The 15,789-nt window shown below is 44.6% G+C and overlaps 1 protein-coding gene across 1 annotated transcript in view; it reads left to right on the top strand.

The window, feature by feature from the left end:
* Positions 1-15,789, top strand: part of DNAH9 (dynein axonemal heavy chain 9) — a 397,093-nt gene that overhangs the window by 46,565 nt on the left and 334,739 nt on the right. Inside the window, exons 11-15 of the mRNA XM_045293291.1 lie at positions 785-1,040; positions 4,176-4,417; positions 8,983-9,118; positions 13,590-13,786; positions 13,882-14,306. Of these exons, the coding sequence (XP_045149226.1) occupies positions 785-1,040; positions 4,176-4,417; positions 8,983-9,118; positions 13,590-13,786; positions 13,882-14,306 (1,256 nt within the window). The remainder of the gene's footprint in view (positions 1-784; positions 1,041-4,175; positions 4,418-8,982; positions 9,119-13,589; positions 13,787-13,881; positions 14,307-15,789) is intronic.

The following is a 15,789-nucleotide window of genomic DNA, read 5'->3' as shown; positions in this document are numbered from 1 at the left end:
GACTCACAGCCACCCTATAAGACAGGGTAGAACTGCCCCTGTCAGTTTCTGAGACTGGAACTGTTTACGGGAGTAGAAAGCCTCCTCTTTCTCTTACAGAACAGCTGGTGGTTTTGAATTGCTGATCTTGGGTTGAGCAACGCAGTGTGTTACCACTATGCCACCAGTGCTCCTAATTGTTAGCGGCATTGAGTTGGGTCTGACTCACAGCGACCCTGTGTACAACAGAATGAAACAGTGCCCGGCCCTGCACCATCCTCCAAATTGTTCTTAGGCCTGAGCCCATAGTTGCAGCCACTGTGCTACCCATCTCCCTCCTGTGGAACACTCTCTTCTTCTTCACCCCAGTTGACACCCGCCAACTGTCAGTGTATCCTTACGACTCTGTGTGGCCTCCTTTAGAAATAAAGCTAGAAGTCCACACTCGAAAAGGCATCTCATGAATGAGGTGGCCCAGGCCAGCTGGTCCTCTCCCTTCTTCCCACACCCCCAGTCCTTCTCTACCTGTGGTCCCCGCTATCCCTGTCCATTGCCTGCTATTCCTCCTTTGCTCGGATTTACAGATTCTGTCACCTTTGCTGGTTCTGCGTCATCTTCCCTCTGCCTCTTATGCTAATGTTCCTTTCCTGTCTTTTGATTTAAGGAACTTGCAAGAGCAGGCATTAGGAAGGGACTTAGCAGTACTTTGCGGCCCCATTGGGCATTTCCAGTTACAGTATTGACCAATATTCCAGCTTGCCCCTGTCGCTGCACTACAGCCATTTGTGTTGACTCTTTTCTCCAGCTGATTTCAGTGTTGAAAGAAATGAGTTATCTTGAGCCCACGCAGATGAAGTGCATCCCGGAGACAGCAGCAGCCATGTTCTTCTCCAGGGAATTCTATCGACAACTTGTGGCTAATTTGGAGTTGATGGCAAATTGGTACAACAAGGTTCTAAGAACTCTGCTAGAGGTGGAATTTCCATTAGTGGAGGGCGAGCTGCACACTATTGATCGCTGCTTGAGAACTGCAGAGGAGACACTCAACTGGAAAACAGAAGGTAAGAAGATCCTGCCTGGATTTGGGGAGAGCGTGTTCAGGACCTAAATAAAGTTGATAAGAACAAACCCCAACCTGTTAGAATGGGGATGCCACCCTATAACAGGAAAAGGAAAGTGGAGCCAGAGCAGGGAGGTTCAATGAACAGGTTTCAGTAGAGTAAATGCGGGGTGTTTGGGCTGGAATGAGAGTAAAGGGGGCAGGGTGAGGGAAGCCTGGAAGACAGAGTGAAGCTGGGGATCCCCTTGCAGAGGAGTTTCGGGGAGGAGACAAGCCAGTCAGGGTGCGATGTAGCAACAATGAAAAAATACAACTTTCCTCTGGTTCCTAAATGCTTCCTCCCGGCCCCCACTATCATGATCCCAATTCTACCTTGCAAGTCTGGGTAGACCAGAGGATGTACACTGGTACAGATAGGAACTGGAAACACAGGGAATCCAGGGCGGATGAGCCCTTCAGGACCAGTGGTATGAGTGGCAATACTGGGAGGGTAGAGGGAGAGTGGGTTGGAAAGAGGGAACCGATTACAAGGATCTATATGTGACCTCCTCCCTGGGGGACGGACAACAGAAAAGTGGGTGAAGGGAGACGTCAGACAGGGCAAGATATGACAAAATAATAATTTATAAATTATCAAGGGCTCATGAGGGATGGAGGAGCAGGGAGGGAGGGGGGAAATGAGGGACCCAATGCCGGGGGCTTAAGTGGAGAGGAAATGTTTTGAGAATGATGAGGGCAATGAATGTACAAATGTGCTTTACACAATTGATGTATGTATGGATTGTGATAAGAGTTGTATGAGCCCCTAATAAAACAATTAAAAAAAAGAGTGAAGAGAGAAGAGTCGTAAGTAAGACAGGAGAGCTGGAGATAGGGAGAGACAGAGGGATGTGAGGCCACACGGGAAGGAGAAGAAAGAGAGAGCAAACAGGAATTCGGCATTCATAAACTTTTGGGACAGAAATAAATCATTATGTCTAAAAGGAGCCCACACTGCCCGCCATTGACTGTGGCATCAGAACAGTGAAGAGAGGCGGGTAAGGATTCTGGGAGACTTGAGGAGGGGAGGTGTCATATTATGCTCAGCAGCAGGGGCAGAGAAGGGGTTAGAGATACTGGCTGTGGCTGAGAACTGCCCCTTCACTCAGATGGACCTTATACAACCAACCAACCAATCGCTATAGAGTGGATGTCCCCCCTGGCCAACCCCATGTGTGTTCTTGTGGAACTGTGCCTTAGATGTTTTTAGTGGCTGATTTTTCTGGATGGACTTGATTTACACTTGAAACCTAAGTTTATCCTCTCCTTGAACCCACAGTAGAGAAGGCAGGGAGAGTCGATGTGCCTCTTCTTCCTTCTCCTTGGGTTTGATGTACAGATTTAGCAAACGTTGATGCTTTGTGCTTTATGAAGCTGAGGTTGCAAATGATCCCCCACAATCGCCAACATCTACTGGCCCCTTGGCGAATGAAGCCTTTTATTATTTTATCATTGTTATTTTATTTTCTTAGCTGGATTTAAAATATCTTAAGAGAGAGAACTGTGAGGTTATTACCTCCCTTGTATCCTTGAGGATCCCTGGTGGTGTAATGACTATGCATTGGGCTGCTCAACCTAAGATCAGGAGAGGGAAGCTATCAGCCCCTCTGGGAGCAAGGCGAGGCGTTCTGCTCCTATAAGGATGTATAGTCTCAGAAACCCACAGGGACCGTCCTCCGCTGTCCTTTAGGGTTGCTGTGAACCAGAATGGACTCAATGACAGTGAGGGTTTGGTGTTTCTTCGTCCTCCAATTCACTAGTGTTTCGCTGACAGATTGGTCTGCACAGGACACTGGGAGGCATTATTGGGAGAATATGAGACATATATGGGATTTGTCTGTTCTGACAAAGCCAAATCACAGAGCCCTGGTGACATAGTGGTTAAGCATTGATCTGTATGTCATTTGCATGGTTGGCAGTTCAAAATCATCAACAGCTCCGAGGGAGAAAGACTGGACTTTCTACTCCAGTCTCAGAAACCCAGAGGGGGTTCACTGTGAGTCAGCATTGACTTGATGGCAGTCATAAATAAGTCATATAACATGAGCGACAATAAAAATCCATCAACCAAATCAAGCCAAACCCACCGCTGCTGAGTTGAGTTCATTTGGACCCCTTCTGACCCTACAGGACAGGACAGAAAAGCGCCTTGTGGTTTCTGAGGTTTCCAGTCTTCACAGAAGTAGACTGCCTCATATTTCTTCCAGGGAGCAGCTGGTCAGCAGATCAATACTCAACCCGCTTCACCACTAGGGTGCCTTGTTAAAAAGTAACTCATTATAGATTGAAAAGTAAAGTGATAAATCACATGGAGAAGGAGATCAATTTGAATTAGAATTCTAAGAAGAGGTGGAAGAGGTCAAAATCAACTTCCAGAAGTCTTTAAATGACACATAAAACAAGTTAGAACTTTATATTCCATATGCAAGAAGAAAGGGCACTTCTCCCACTTAACGCATGAAGGAGCCCTGGTGGTGTAGTGGTTACTCGTCGGGCTGCTAATGACAAGGTCAGCAGTTCGAGACCACTAGCCACTTAGAGGAAAAAAGATGGGGCTTTCTACTCATTAAGAGTTACAGTTTCAGAAGCTCACAGGTGCAGTTCAACCCTTTCTTAATAGGGTTGCTATGAGTCGGCATAGACTTAAAGGCAATGAGCTTGGTTTACACAGTGACAGTGTTAAACACAAATGTCAAAGATAGTCATCAAGCTGCACTGGTGTTTTGCATGTAAAATTGTATGTCCCAGTTACTGCTTTAACCTTTGGGTGTTCAGTGGGTAAAATCTACCCCTTTATTTCTCTTACACATAATAGAGGTCATGGTAGGGATTGACTGCTTGACACAATGAAGAAGGTTTCATTGATAGTTTTCAGAAAACACAAAAGTATTAACTCCCTGCCTTTCAAAGCAACTGTTCTGTGAGCTCTAAAAAACTCAATGCCATTGAGTTGATGCTGACTCAGAATGACCCTATAGGAAAGGGTAGAACTTCCCCTGTTAGTTTCTGAGGCTGTAATTCATTACAGGAGTAGAAAGCCACGAGTCTTCCTCCTGCCACTGTAAACTACTTAAATTATCGTTCTTCTTTGGGGCAGGTGTTTCGGATTATGTCATCCAAGTCACCCATAGTATTCGTGATCTTGAACAAAGAATTCAGAAAACTAAAGACAATGTGGAAGAGATTCAAGGCATCATGAAAACATGGTTATCTCCAATATTTAAGAGAAAAGATGGGAAAAAAGAATGCCTTCTCTCTCTGGATGATCAGCATGATCGAATGGAAAAATATTACAACCTCATCAAAGACTCAGGGCTTAAGATACATGCCCTCGTCCAGGTAAAAGCCTCTTCTTAGACCCCATGAATATAGGGAAGGCAACAAGAAGCATCTTTGGTTGCAAGGGGGATTTGTAAATGAAAAGAATCAATAGATACTGTGTTCTGCAGCCAGGGACAGAAAGTTTATACCAATAGAAAAAGCACTGGAGAGAACAGATTGTTGGTGTTGGGTTTGCCATGTCTACCCTGACTTGTAGAACACCCCCTCAGGCTTTTCTGAGCTGTGATCTCGCTGATGGCTTATTTCCAGGACTTCTTCTCAGAGAGCTGCAGGCTGGGCTCAAATTGCCAACCCATTTGTTAGCAACTAGGAAGTTAACAGGTAGGTGCCACAAAGACTCCTAAAAACAATAGACTTCTGAATGAAAATGCATATTCTATTAGTACTTTCTTAAAGGTAGCCCCTCTTAATTGTCACATGACTTCAATCCCACCCCAAATTCGCCAAGTAGATAGAAGGGAAGGCCAAGGACAGACTTCAAAATTATCCACTGAACCACCCGCCTCCATCTTCCACTTTCCCACACCACCTAGCGTGTCCCTCAAGCCTCAGCTTCAGAGTCCATCCCTGCAGTTCCTGGAGAGATGGAAGGTTGCAGTGGTTTTCCTCATGGGAAAAATAAACCCCAAGTTCTGAGCTTAATATGCAGTAGAGTTCCTCCCTGCATTATGGACAGGCCACCCTCATGCCCTGTCATCAAAGGCTAAAGTTTCATTGTGAGAAAAGAACAAGGCTATTCATGACCACTTGCTGTATTGACCCTATTGAAGTAGCCGGAGGGCAACATCTGAGAGGTTCATCTCCCTCTCTGTGGTTTGAAGTACAATGATAATGGTGAACGGGGAGCATTATTGATGACCGGAAGTTAAGGGGGATGGTTTCTGAAATCATAGGTTTCAGAGAGTGGGTTAACTCTATTTAGTCCCAAATTAAAAATCTCAGTAGGCCTTGTGTAGGTCCTAGACATCCATCCATCTATCCATCTAACCATCAATCATCTATCAGCTGTGTTTCAAACACTGTCCTAAACAGTAGAGTGAATACCATGGAAATGCAGACATAGTGGTGGTAGTGTTGTATTGAGTTGAATACCGCTCCTATTTTTCAATGAGAGAAAATTAAGATTCAAGAAATTACTTAAGGTTTTTATTTTATTCTTTATTTTTATTTGTTTATTTTAATAAATCATTTTTGAGGGCTCTTACAGCTCTTATAACAATCCATACATCAATTGTATCAGGCACATTTGTACATATGTTGCCATCATTGTTTCCAAAAACTTTCTTTCTATTCGAACCCTTGGTATCAGTTCCTCTTTTTCCCCCTCCTACCATTGTCATGAGTCCTTAATAATTTATAAATTATTTTAATTTTCATAGTTTACACCAGCCGCTGTCTCCCTTCACCCACGTTTTTGTTCCATTTATGAGTCTATCTAATGAAAAACTCTCAAAACTATGCAGTGGAAATTTGAAATGGGAGAAAATTCAGAGATTTAAATTGCCTAATCAGTAAGTCAAGTACAGAGACCTGAAAGAAAAAAAATTATAACTGCTTAGTTTTCCATAGGTCAAGCAGAAAATAATCAAAAGTAGCTTAAATTAGATTATGGTCGTAAAGATTGCTCTAACAGTTCAGGCACTTTAGTAATAACTCTTATCCCAAAATGATATTTATAATAACTCACATTTTTTTAGTGTACCACGTGCCAAGCACCACTCTAAGCACTACATGTGTTCATTTAATTCTGGTGAAAAATCTAGACACACTTACTCCACTGGTTGATGAAGAAAGCAAGGTGCAGAAGGTGAAATGAGTGCCTAAAGTTCCGTTTCGTAAAGCCAGTACATACTCAGTTTATAAGAGGAAGGCCCTTGACAAGATGGAATGACACAGTGGCTGCCTGCAACAATCGGCTCAGATGTAAGAACAACTCCGAAAATGGTGCAGGACCAGGCAACGGACGTCTGTTGTCCGTAGGGTCGGGTCGCTGTGAGTCAGAACCAACTCAATGGCACTTTAACAACAACAACATACTAGGTGATGTTCGGTGCCACTAGACAACCAGAACAAAACTCGCTACTGTGGAGTCAGTGCTGACTCATAGCCACCCCCTGTGGGTTTCTGAGAGGTCACTGTTCACAGGTGGGTGTAGGAAGCCGGCCTTTCCCCGGAGTTGCTGCTGGTGGCTTCAAACTGCTGACCATGCGGATTGCAGCCCAATGCATGACCACTATATCATAGGACTCCCTGTGTCACTGGATAACATTGTATAATTCCACATATGCCATGATTTGTCTAAGTTATCCCATTATTGGATATTTCAGCACAGCTGGTCATTTATTTATTAAAAGTGAAGTATAAAAAAGTGCACTACCCAGATGTGCTTTGCACAATGGATGGATGTATGGATTGTGCTGAGAGTTGCACGAGCTCCCATTTAAATGATTTATTTAAAAAATAAGATGCACTGGCATTGAATCAATTTCAACTCCTAGCTGCCTTATAGAACTGCCCTTGTGGGTTTCTGAGGTTGTGGGTGTAGAAAGCCTCATCTTTCTCCAAAAAGTGAAATCCAATATTTAGATAGTAAGTGTACCTATAGTTTAATGGATTTTGAAAAATATACATTCACATAACTACCATGATGATTAAAATGCAGAATACTCTAGAAAGCTACGCTGTGTAACTTTCTGTTCATGTCTCGCTGTCCGACAACCCTGATCCTTCCTTTAAGTTACAGAACTCTCAAGTTTCTAAAACACATTATCTATAATAAGATGAGAGGTGAGGTGCCTGTGGAAAGTCATAATAAGGAAAATGACTAGGGGTGAATGAACAAACAAAACTCACTACCATGGAGTCAATGCTGACTTATAGTGACCCTCTGTGGGTTTCAGAGACTGTAATTGTTTACAGGAGTAGAAAGCCCAGTCTTTCTCCCTAGGGGCTGTTGGTGGTTTCAAACTGCTGACTATGTGGATCACAGCCCAACTTGTAATCATTCGACAGTCTAGGCTCCTTAGGGGTAAATGAGATGTCTAAATATCCCACAATTGAGCATGTAGGGTTTCTCTCTTTGAAGCCCAACTTTTGTTACCATAGTGATGCTCCGCCAGGTTCGAGACTGTATCCTAAAAAATAGAAGGATGAGAATCAGAGAGAGGAAGCAAGTGCTTTTGCTTATGTGTGACTATGAATTTTAAAATTGCACTCAGTGTGATCAATGCTTTTACCCTAAAAACCAAACTGATTGCTGTCAAGTTGATTCCTACTGTGACCCTACAGGAGAGAATGGATCGGCTTCTGAGAATAGGGCTTCTCAGGCTATCAATCTTTATGGAAACTCATCTTTCTCCCAGGGAGCAGCAGGTGGGTTCCAACCCCCAGCCACCTGGTTAGCAGTCCAACACTCAACCTGTTGGGCTAATACTAAATGTAAGCAAGACACACCAGCTCACCTTTGAGGATTACACCGGAAATTCTTTACTTCTTTGAAACCTCCTGATTCTTCGATGCTGTTCTGTTACCCTTTGTTTTGTTTCCACTGCATACCTTAACTTCCCCTCTGGTGCAGCATCCTTCATAGTACATCAGTCAGCACTTCCAAAGCACAGAACATCAACAACAAAAAATTCTACACCCCCCCCCCACCGGAAATGAGTTTTTATTTATTTAATTGATTTTTTAAAATTAAAAGATCATTTCATTGGGGGCTTTTACAGCTCTTATAACAATCCATACATCAATTCTACCAAACATATTTGTACATATGTTGCCATTGTTATTTTCTAAACATTTACTTTCTATTGGGCCCTTAGTATCAGCTATTCCTCTTTAAAACCATTCCTCTTTAAGAAGTGGACTGACCGCACTATCTTCCTCAAGGACAGGATGGGACCACATATTCCCTACCTGGACTATGTTTGTATTTCTTTCCATCATTGGTTATAACCATTCACACAGAATGGATTTGATATACCTGTATGTGTTAGGCCAGTTGACTAAAGAAACAAATCCAGGGGCACTCATATATGTAAGGGAGAGCTTTATATCAAGAAGTTATTGTATACCAAATCACTATCCCAACCCAATCCAGATTAAGTCTGTACGTCTGATACTACTCCCTAAGTCCAATACCAGTCTATAAATCCCTCTTCAGACTCACCCAGCCACAGGCAATGATGCAGAAGGCCGGAAGATCACAGGCTGGTGGGTGCAAAGTCTTGTAGATCCAATGGCAGTGGATACATCTCCAGGGCTCTGGCTGCCATCAGTGTAGCCTGTCAACTGGAAGGTGAAGCAGAGAGAGAGGTGGGAGAGGTTCCCAGGCCCCTCCTTGTGAGAAGGCCACACCCACAATAAGGGACCATCAGGCTGTGACCTGATTGACACGCCATCAAGGTGACACAAGTTTATGTAACTACCACACTGTAACAGCCAATTAATTAGGAGAATGCTTTCGTCTGCCTTCTTCATGTTGTTTTCCTTCCTATTAGTGAGACGAGACCAGTTCTTTCCTGCTTCTAAACAGAGTTTGCTTCCTTCCTTCTCTTCTGTAGGAAAACCTGAGTCTGTTTTCAGCTGACCCGACCTCCCGTATCTGGAAGACCTACGTGAACTACATCGATGCTATGCTGCTGGATGGTTTCTTTCTGGCCATTGAGTGTTCCCTCAAATATCTCCTGGAAAATACTGGTACCGACTACCTTATGGATGTGGGTTATTATTGGGAAGATAACCACCATACTATCTGTGGTGTGAAATGGTCAGAGATGGTCAACCAGGATTTAAGATAATAAAGTCTGTAAGGTTACACATTGGACTGCTCACCACAAGGTCAGCAGTTCAAAACCACCAGTCATTCCTCGATGAGAAAAAGATGAGTCACTATATTCCCATAAGGCAGTTGCACTATGAGAAATCCACACGGGCAGTTCTACCATGTCTTACAGGATTGCTATGAGTTGAAATTGTCTCAGTGATTCAACTCAAAGAGTTGACTGAGGTGGAGCGTCAGGAAGCACAGTGAGTAATGGAAGCTTCTTCTGGACTCAGGTCACTGAGAGAGGAACATTTGTGTCTTTAGGCATCATGCATTTCATTCTTTTGAGAACACAGAGAAGTTTGTAGTAGCCAGGTTACGTGGAAAAAATAGACATTTGTGTGTAGGTGAAAAGTCAAGAGCCAACAAGCAGAGGAAGAAATTTCTTTCAGAGGAGTGGAATGTTGAAAAGGGAATGGGAATTCCTGAAGCTGTGAAAAGATGACGGAGGGCATTTGCTTTATGGTGGCCAAACCGGGGTAAGGTGTACAGAGTGAAAGGTATGATGTTCTTCTTACTGGTCACCGTGAAGTCGTGGCAAATCCCTGCATAAAGGGGTGGGACCATTGTGATCCATAGAGTTTTCATTGGCTGAATATTCGAAAGTTGATCATCAGGACGTTCTCTCTAGTCTGCTTTAGTCTAAAGCCTCCACTGAAACCTCTTCAACATTAGAGCAACCAACAAGCGTCCTCTTATAAACGGACAGTGGGTGTGCTTGAGGATTGCTGGCCAGGTCCCCTGCCTGGACGTTGAACATTCTACTGCCTAACCATCTCTGAATCACTTTGCCTATCACCCTACCCCTCAACACATACTAAGGCCTAATCTTCAGGACTTACAGATAAACTAAATGTTCACATTCTAGTACATTCTGAAGAATTTAGCAAAGGCCTTATTGAAGTAATGGTTGGTTGCTGTTCTGACCACTTTTATCTGTAGGGTTTTAATGGACTGATTTAAAAAATATTACTTTATCAAACTAGTCTTAGTCCATTTAATCTGGAAGCTCTGTTGAAACTTCTTTAGTGTTTTAGCAACACACAGGCTTCAACTGAGAGGTGGAATGAGTGGTTGATGTGCACTGGATGGGAAGGCAAGAATTCTCCCACTGAAAGGCCAATATCTATTAAACTTTAAAAAAAAACAACTTGCTGCCATCCAGTCCATGCTGACCCACAGTGGCACACTGTGGGTTTCTGAGGCTGTAATTGTTTACGGGAGTAGAAAGTCAAGTCTTTCTCCTGCAGATCTGCTGGTGGTTTCGAACTGCTGACTATGCAGATTGAAATCCAACGACTAACCTTTGGGGAATGCAAATTGCCCATAAAACAGTGTTAGGTGTCAGTGAGTTGGTCCATCTGCATAGAGCCCCTGTACAGCACAACGAAACACTGGCCGGTCCTGTGTCATCATCACACCTGGTCTTACGTCTGAGCCCATCAATGCAGTCACTGTGAAAAGCCCTATTGTTGAAGGTCTCCATTTTTTTCAACCGCCCCTGCACTTTCCCAAGCATGATGTCCTTCTCCACAAGGCCTGGTCTCCCCTGACAGCTATCATAGGATTGAAAAAGCATCGTGAAAGTGGGTCAATACAGATGTACCCATGATATACTGCATGATTATGTACAAGGGACTTCAACATGTTTATGGGGCAACTGCGAGATTAGAAGAGAGAGATGGTCCCCAGCTACCACTACCAACTGTTCTGCAAAGGATCGATCACGTGACAAGGTCCCGGGTAGTGTGGAGGGAAAATGTGGAACAGAGCCCCAAATCATGAGAGACCAGGCTTGTTGGCCAGAGAAGACATGTCTGAAACCAAACTCATCCCTGGGATAAAACAATCCCCCATTTTACCTCAAAAAGGTAATATTTACCCAAGAACAAGGTTCAGCAGATAAAGAATGTAGGAGGAATGGAAACAGGAAACAGGGGAAAGTGAGATAAGTGATGACATATTGAAGGGATTGCAACGGATGGATCGATAAAACATGTATGAATTATTGAATACAAACCCGATGATCCGCTCTGTAAACCTCCACCTAATTTATGATAAAAAGTTAGAGTATGAGAGAATCAGATCAGCAACAACAAAATATCATGGGAACATTCTGTTGTCTTTCAATTCCGTTTTCCCACCAACTTTTTGAAGACCCCTCATGGAGTCTGTATTTATAAGTTCATAGATAGGGTGGCATATAGTTTACTTGATTTAAAGAGTTTTCAGGAAGAGTAAACTCTCTTGAAAAACATGTGTCCTATGTGCTGACAAGAGAAGCTAATCCTGATGTTAGAAGCAGCAGCACCCTAAGGACCAAGCAAAGCAGAAGGTCCTGATCTCCAAACAGTGGTACAAGTACATCACCTCAAGAGTTAATACGGGCAGAGCATTTGGGGTTCAGTGACTAGGATTGAACCTGGACAGGATTTGAATTACAAGAAATGACAAGGAAATCCGTTTGAGGCCAGAAGCAGAGAGGAGGTGAAAGGGAGCGAGGAAGTAAGGCTGCCCAGCCTCTGACAAAGCGTCACAGTGACTTTCTCCAGAGCCACTGAGCCTCTGGCCACACCGGGCTCGGGGCCTTCCCCTCTGCACTCAGCCGAGTCTTCTCTGATGCCTTCTTGCACAAGTGTGGTGTCTGGACCCCAGCCCTTCCCTACTTCGTTGAACTCTGTGTCTGATTTATTTCTCTGAGTTGGGCTTGATGTCTTAAAATCCCGCCTCCCCTGCCTCCCCTGCTTTCAAAATATTCTTCCCTACCTTTCCATTTTGATGACCCCTTCATGGGTTGTGGTTTGTGGCACAGGTGTGAGCAAAGAGAGAGCGCTTAAAGCAGGCGCACCTGCTGTCTTCAGGGCCCACTCAGAGGAGCCCACATCCGCCTTCCCACATGCCACTGGCGATGGAATGCCATGTCCCCGCACAACTGAAAGGAAAACTGGAAGCCAACCACCACAGAATGCACTCCGACGCACGGCAAACCCGTGGGTGTCAAGAGTAGGACTGTGTGTCGTGGGGTTTCCAGTGGCTTTGACGTAGAATGCCAAGGCTTCCTTTCCAGGTGACCCTGGATGGATTGGACTTCTAACCTTTCGTGAGTGGCTCAGTATACAAACTCTGAGCACCACACCGAGACTCTAGCTGGCAGGGCTCGGAAATCCAGTCACATCCCCACTTTTAACTGAATTTCTAAGGAAGAAGAGCGGGGAACGTTCCATTGAAGAGTCTCTGCCACCCACAATTTCCAGCACATAATATTCTCCTAAACATGTCTACATTCAAATATAAGGACAAGTAAAAAGCAAGCAGTTGGTAGTAAGAGTTTAAGCATTTATTTTGTACTTGGAACATCTTGCTCCATGCATTGTGAATTACATTTAACAAAGCAAGTCGGTCTAGCAAATGATTAGAGATTTGTCAATTATTTGTGTTGCTGTTAAATCTTCCATCCCTGCTGTACTACAGAATTAAAATAAGTTCTATTGTTATAGAAGAAGAGCAGAATTGGGATCTCCTTGTTTCTCCTGTCAAAACAACCATTGGGGAGCCCTCAGGGTGCCACGGTTGAGCACTCGGTTGTTCACCAAGAGGTTGGCAGTTCAAACCCACCAACTCTACTGTGAGTTTGGCCAAAAACAATACTGACTGACCACAGAGGACAGGGCAGAACTGCCCAGAGGGCTTCCAAGGCTGTCACTCTTTAAGAAAGCTGACTGGCACATCTTTCTCCTCGCACAAGACTGAGAGGTTCAAACAGGCAACCTTTCAGTTAGCAGCCAGGCATTTCACCACTACATTGCCTTGGAAACCCATTAAGCCTGTGCCTTATTGGGTTACTCTAAATCTGAGTCGCCCTTCTAACAGTGTTTGGTGGCCACTATTGCAAGCATTCACCTAGTGGTTGCCCGTGGATTTGCATGGTTGTGATTAGGAAAACTTCAGTCGGTCCTAAAAAACGGCTTTCAAAAGTAACCTCTTCTCAGCCAGAAGTTGTTCTACTCCCGGCTGCCATTTGGGCGTGTGGAAAGGGACTGGCGTGGGTTGCTCAGGGTCAGGGACATGGGTTCTTAGGACAGGGAGAATACAGTTGCTACAATACCCAGCTCAATGCATATACGTTGGCTTGCCGAATATGTCAGTGGTTCCCTGACTGAGAAGCAAAACAAGACAGAAACCCTTACCTTTTCTTGGGTGTCAGGAAATGTTGTAGGTCCACTCTCCTGTACCCAAAGAGCTTAGCTCAGGGAAGGAATTTCTCTGGGTGCTTTTACCACCATATTTCACTTTGTCTCTTTTACCTCTTCTTCTTTGTCCTGGTTCTTTTCCCTTGTTTTTCAGAAAACAAGGCTGGAACCACCCCAATATTTGAAACACAGCTGAGCTTAGCTCCCCCAGAATTAGTGTTCTGCCCCTCGCTGGAGTCTGGGGTGAAAGGAGGCTTTTATGACCTGGTGGAGGGTCTTCTCATGAACATTTTTAGGATAGCATCTCTGGTGCCACGGATCTCTCCACAAGACCACGCTCCTCACTATCAGGTACTGGATCCCCCACCTTTCTTCCCAGCTAGAGACCCTGGACCTCCGTGCCACGCACTGGTGTAATCCCACCCGCTGTCCTCTTACCCCACCAGGTTGATATGGAGGGCAGAGCTGAGCTGGCAAGCATGAGGCGCATGCTCATGGAGAGGGTCCAGAACATGATGGCCCTCTGCTGTGGCTACCGAGACACCTTCAGCCAATACGCCTCCCTCTATGTGGAGGACCGGAAGGAGGTCCTGAGTCAGTTTTTGTTGTATGGGCATGTCCTCACACCTGATGAGATTGAAGCCCAGATAGAGGATGGCATCCCCGAGAACCCTCCCCTCCTCCCTCAGTTCAAAATCCAGATCGACCTCTATGAGAAGCTCTACGAAGAGGTCTGCAAGCTGGAGCCCGTCAAAGTCTTCGACGGCTGGATGAAGGTTGACCTGCGGCCCTTTAAAGCGTCGCTGTTGAACATTGTCAAGAGATGGAGCCTCATGTTCAAACAGCACCTTGTCGACTCTGTCACTAACAGGTAAGGTCCCCGTTCTAACTCGAATAGCTTCCCGGACTGGTGCAAACCCCAGGCTTTCACCTCCCTTGTACTCCCCCCATGGGTAAGGTGATGAAGTTAAAATACCTTCGAGTTTCCATGCTTTTCAACACCACTGCTAGCTTTCATCCCGCCCTTTCCTTTGCGGGCTAGATAAGGCATCTCTGTGTTTTATTTTCCCCATAGTGCCTAGCGTGTGAGAGACACTCAGAAATAATGCCGGATACAATCCCGGCAGATCCATCCTCCCTTCAAAACTCCTAACTCTGGCATCTCTTGCAGCCTGAGAAACCGAAGGGATATCTTAAATTTGTATTTGTCCCAGATTTGCCAGCTAAGCCAGGCAGCAAAGGTCCAAGTAGTACCGGTAGCTCTCACTTCAAAATCTGAGGTTTAAGCTTTCAATTATTTAGCAATCACCTGGTACCTTTCTAGCTCCACTGTTCTGCAACCTGCTTGTCCAGTTGTTCAGACCCAGCAGGATTTCCCACTCATTGCCTCCACCGCCTTCTTAGGGCCTCACTCTGACTCTCATTCCTGCCGGTTTCCACCCTGTAAAACCCGAACTCTGTTTAACTCAGGGTCCTCTGCCTACAGCTGAGCAGCTCATCTCCGATGAAGGGAAAACAAAGCATTCTTCTGACCAGCCTCCCGTTAGATTTATGGATGTAACGTTCAAGTCGGACCTTGATGCTTCTGCTAGCATCCACAGGTTTTTCTAGGCATTTTCCACATTTCCCTGATTCCTGTGTCCTCTCTCACCTCAGACGTCAAATGCCCTCTCTTTCCTTGTGGCTTTGCTTCTTATCTCACTGAGAAAGTAAAAACAGTCACAAAAGACTTCACCACCTTGTGACCCACTGGCCTGCCATCCTGCCGCATTTGAAAACGTGCACTCAGCTACCTTTACCACGGGCCCTGGGTGAGCTCTTCTTGCTTCTCGAACCTCTGTTCTCTTAGCCACTCAAGGACATACCTCCTTCAATATTTCCTGATTTTCACATCATCAGTCTTTTTTCTTCGTACATGAAATATCGTGTTATCATATCTGCCATCTTGAGGAAGGGCGTGTGCCCACAAAGCTTCCACAGCACTGCTTTTTTGTGCTTGCCTTTACTGGGAAATTCCTCCAAGGATGTCCCTCTACTTGTCTTCTTCACCTATTCACCTTCCATTCTATCTTGAAAAACAAGAAAAAGTATGAAATTGAAAATGCACACAATTCAGAGAATAATATTCAGTCAATACTTGCACTTGCACCACCCAGTTTATAAAAAAAGAATGGTGTCTATATTTTAAACTCCCATTACAAACTCACTCACACCTGATAAAGCCCTCTGTTTTTTTAAATCATTTTATTAGGGGCTCATACAACTCTTATCACAATCCACACTTACATCAGTTGTGTAAAGCACATTTGAACATTCATTGCCCTCATCATTCCCAAAGCATTTGTTGCCCACCT

Source organism: Echinops telfairi, unplaced genomic scaffold, assembly GCF_000313985.2.
Source record: "Echinops telfairi isolate 266 unplaced genomic scaffold, ASM31398v2 ScPeMD7_2010;HRSCAF=2546, whole genome shotgun sequence".
Lineage (NCBI taxonomy): Eukaryota > Metazoa > Chordata > Mammalia > Afrosoricida > Tenrecidae > Echinops > Echinops telfairi.
This window is presented reverse-complemented; position numbering and strand designations above follow the sequence as displayed.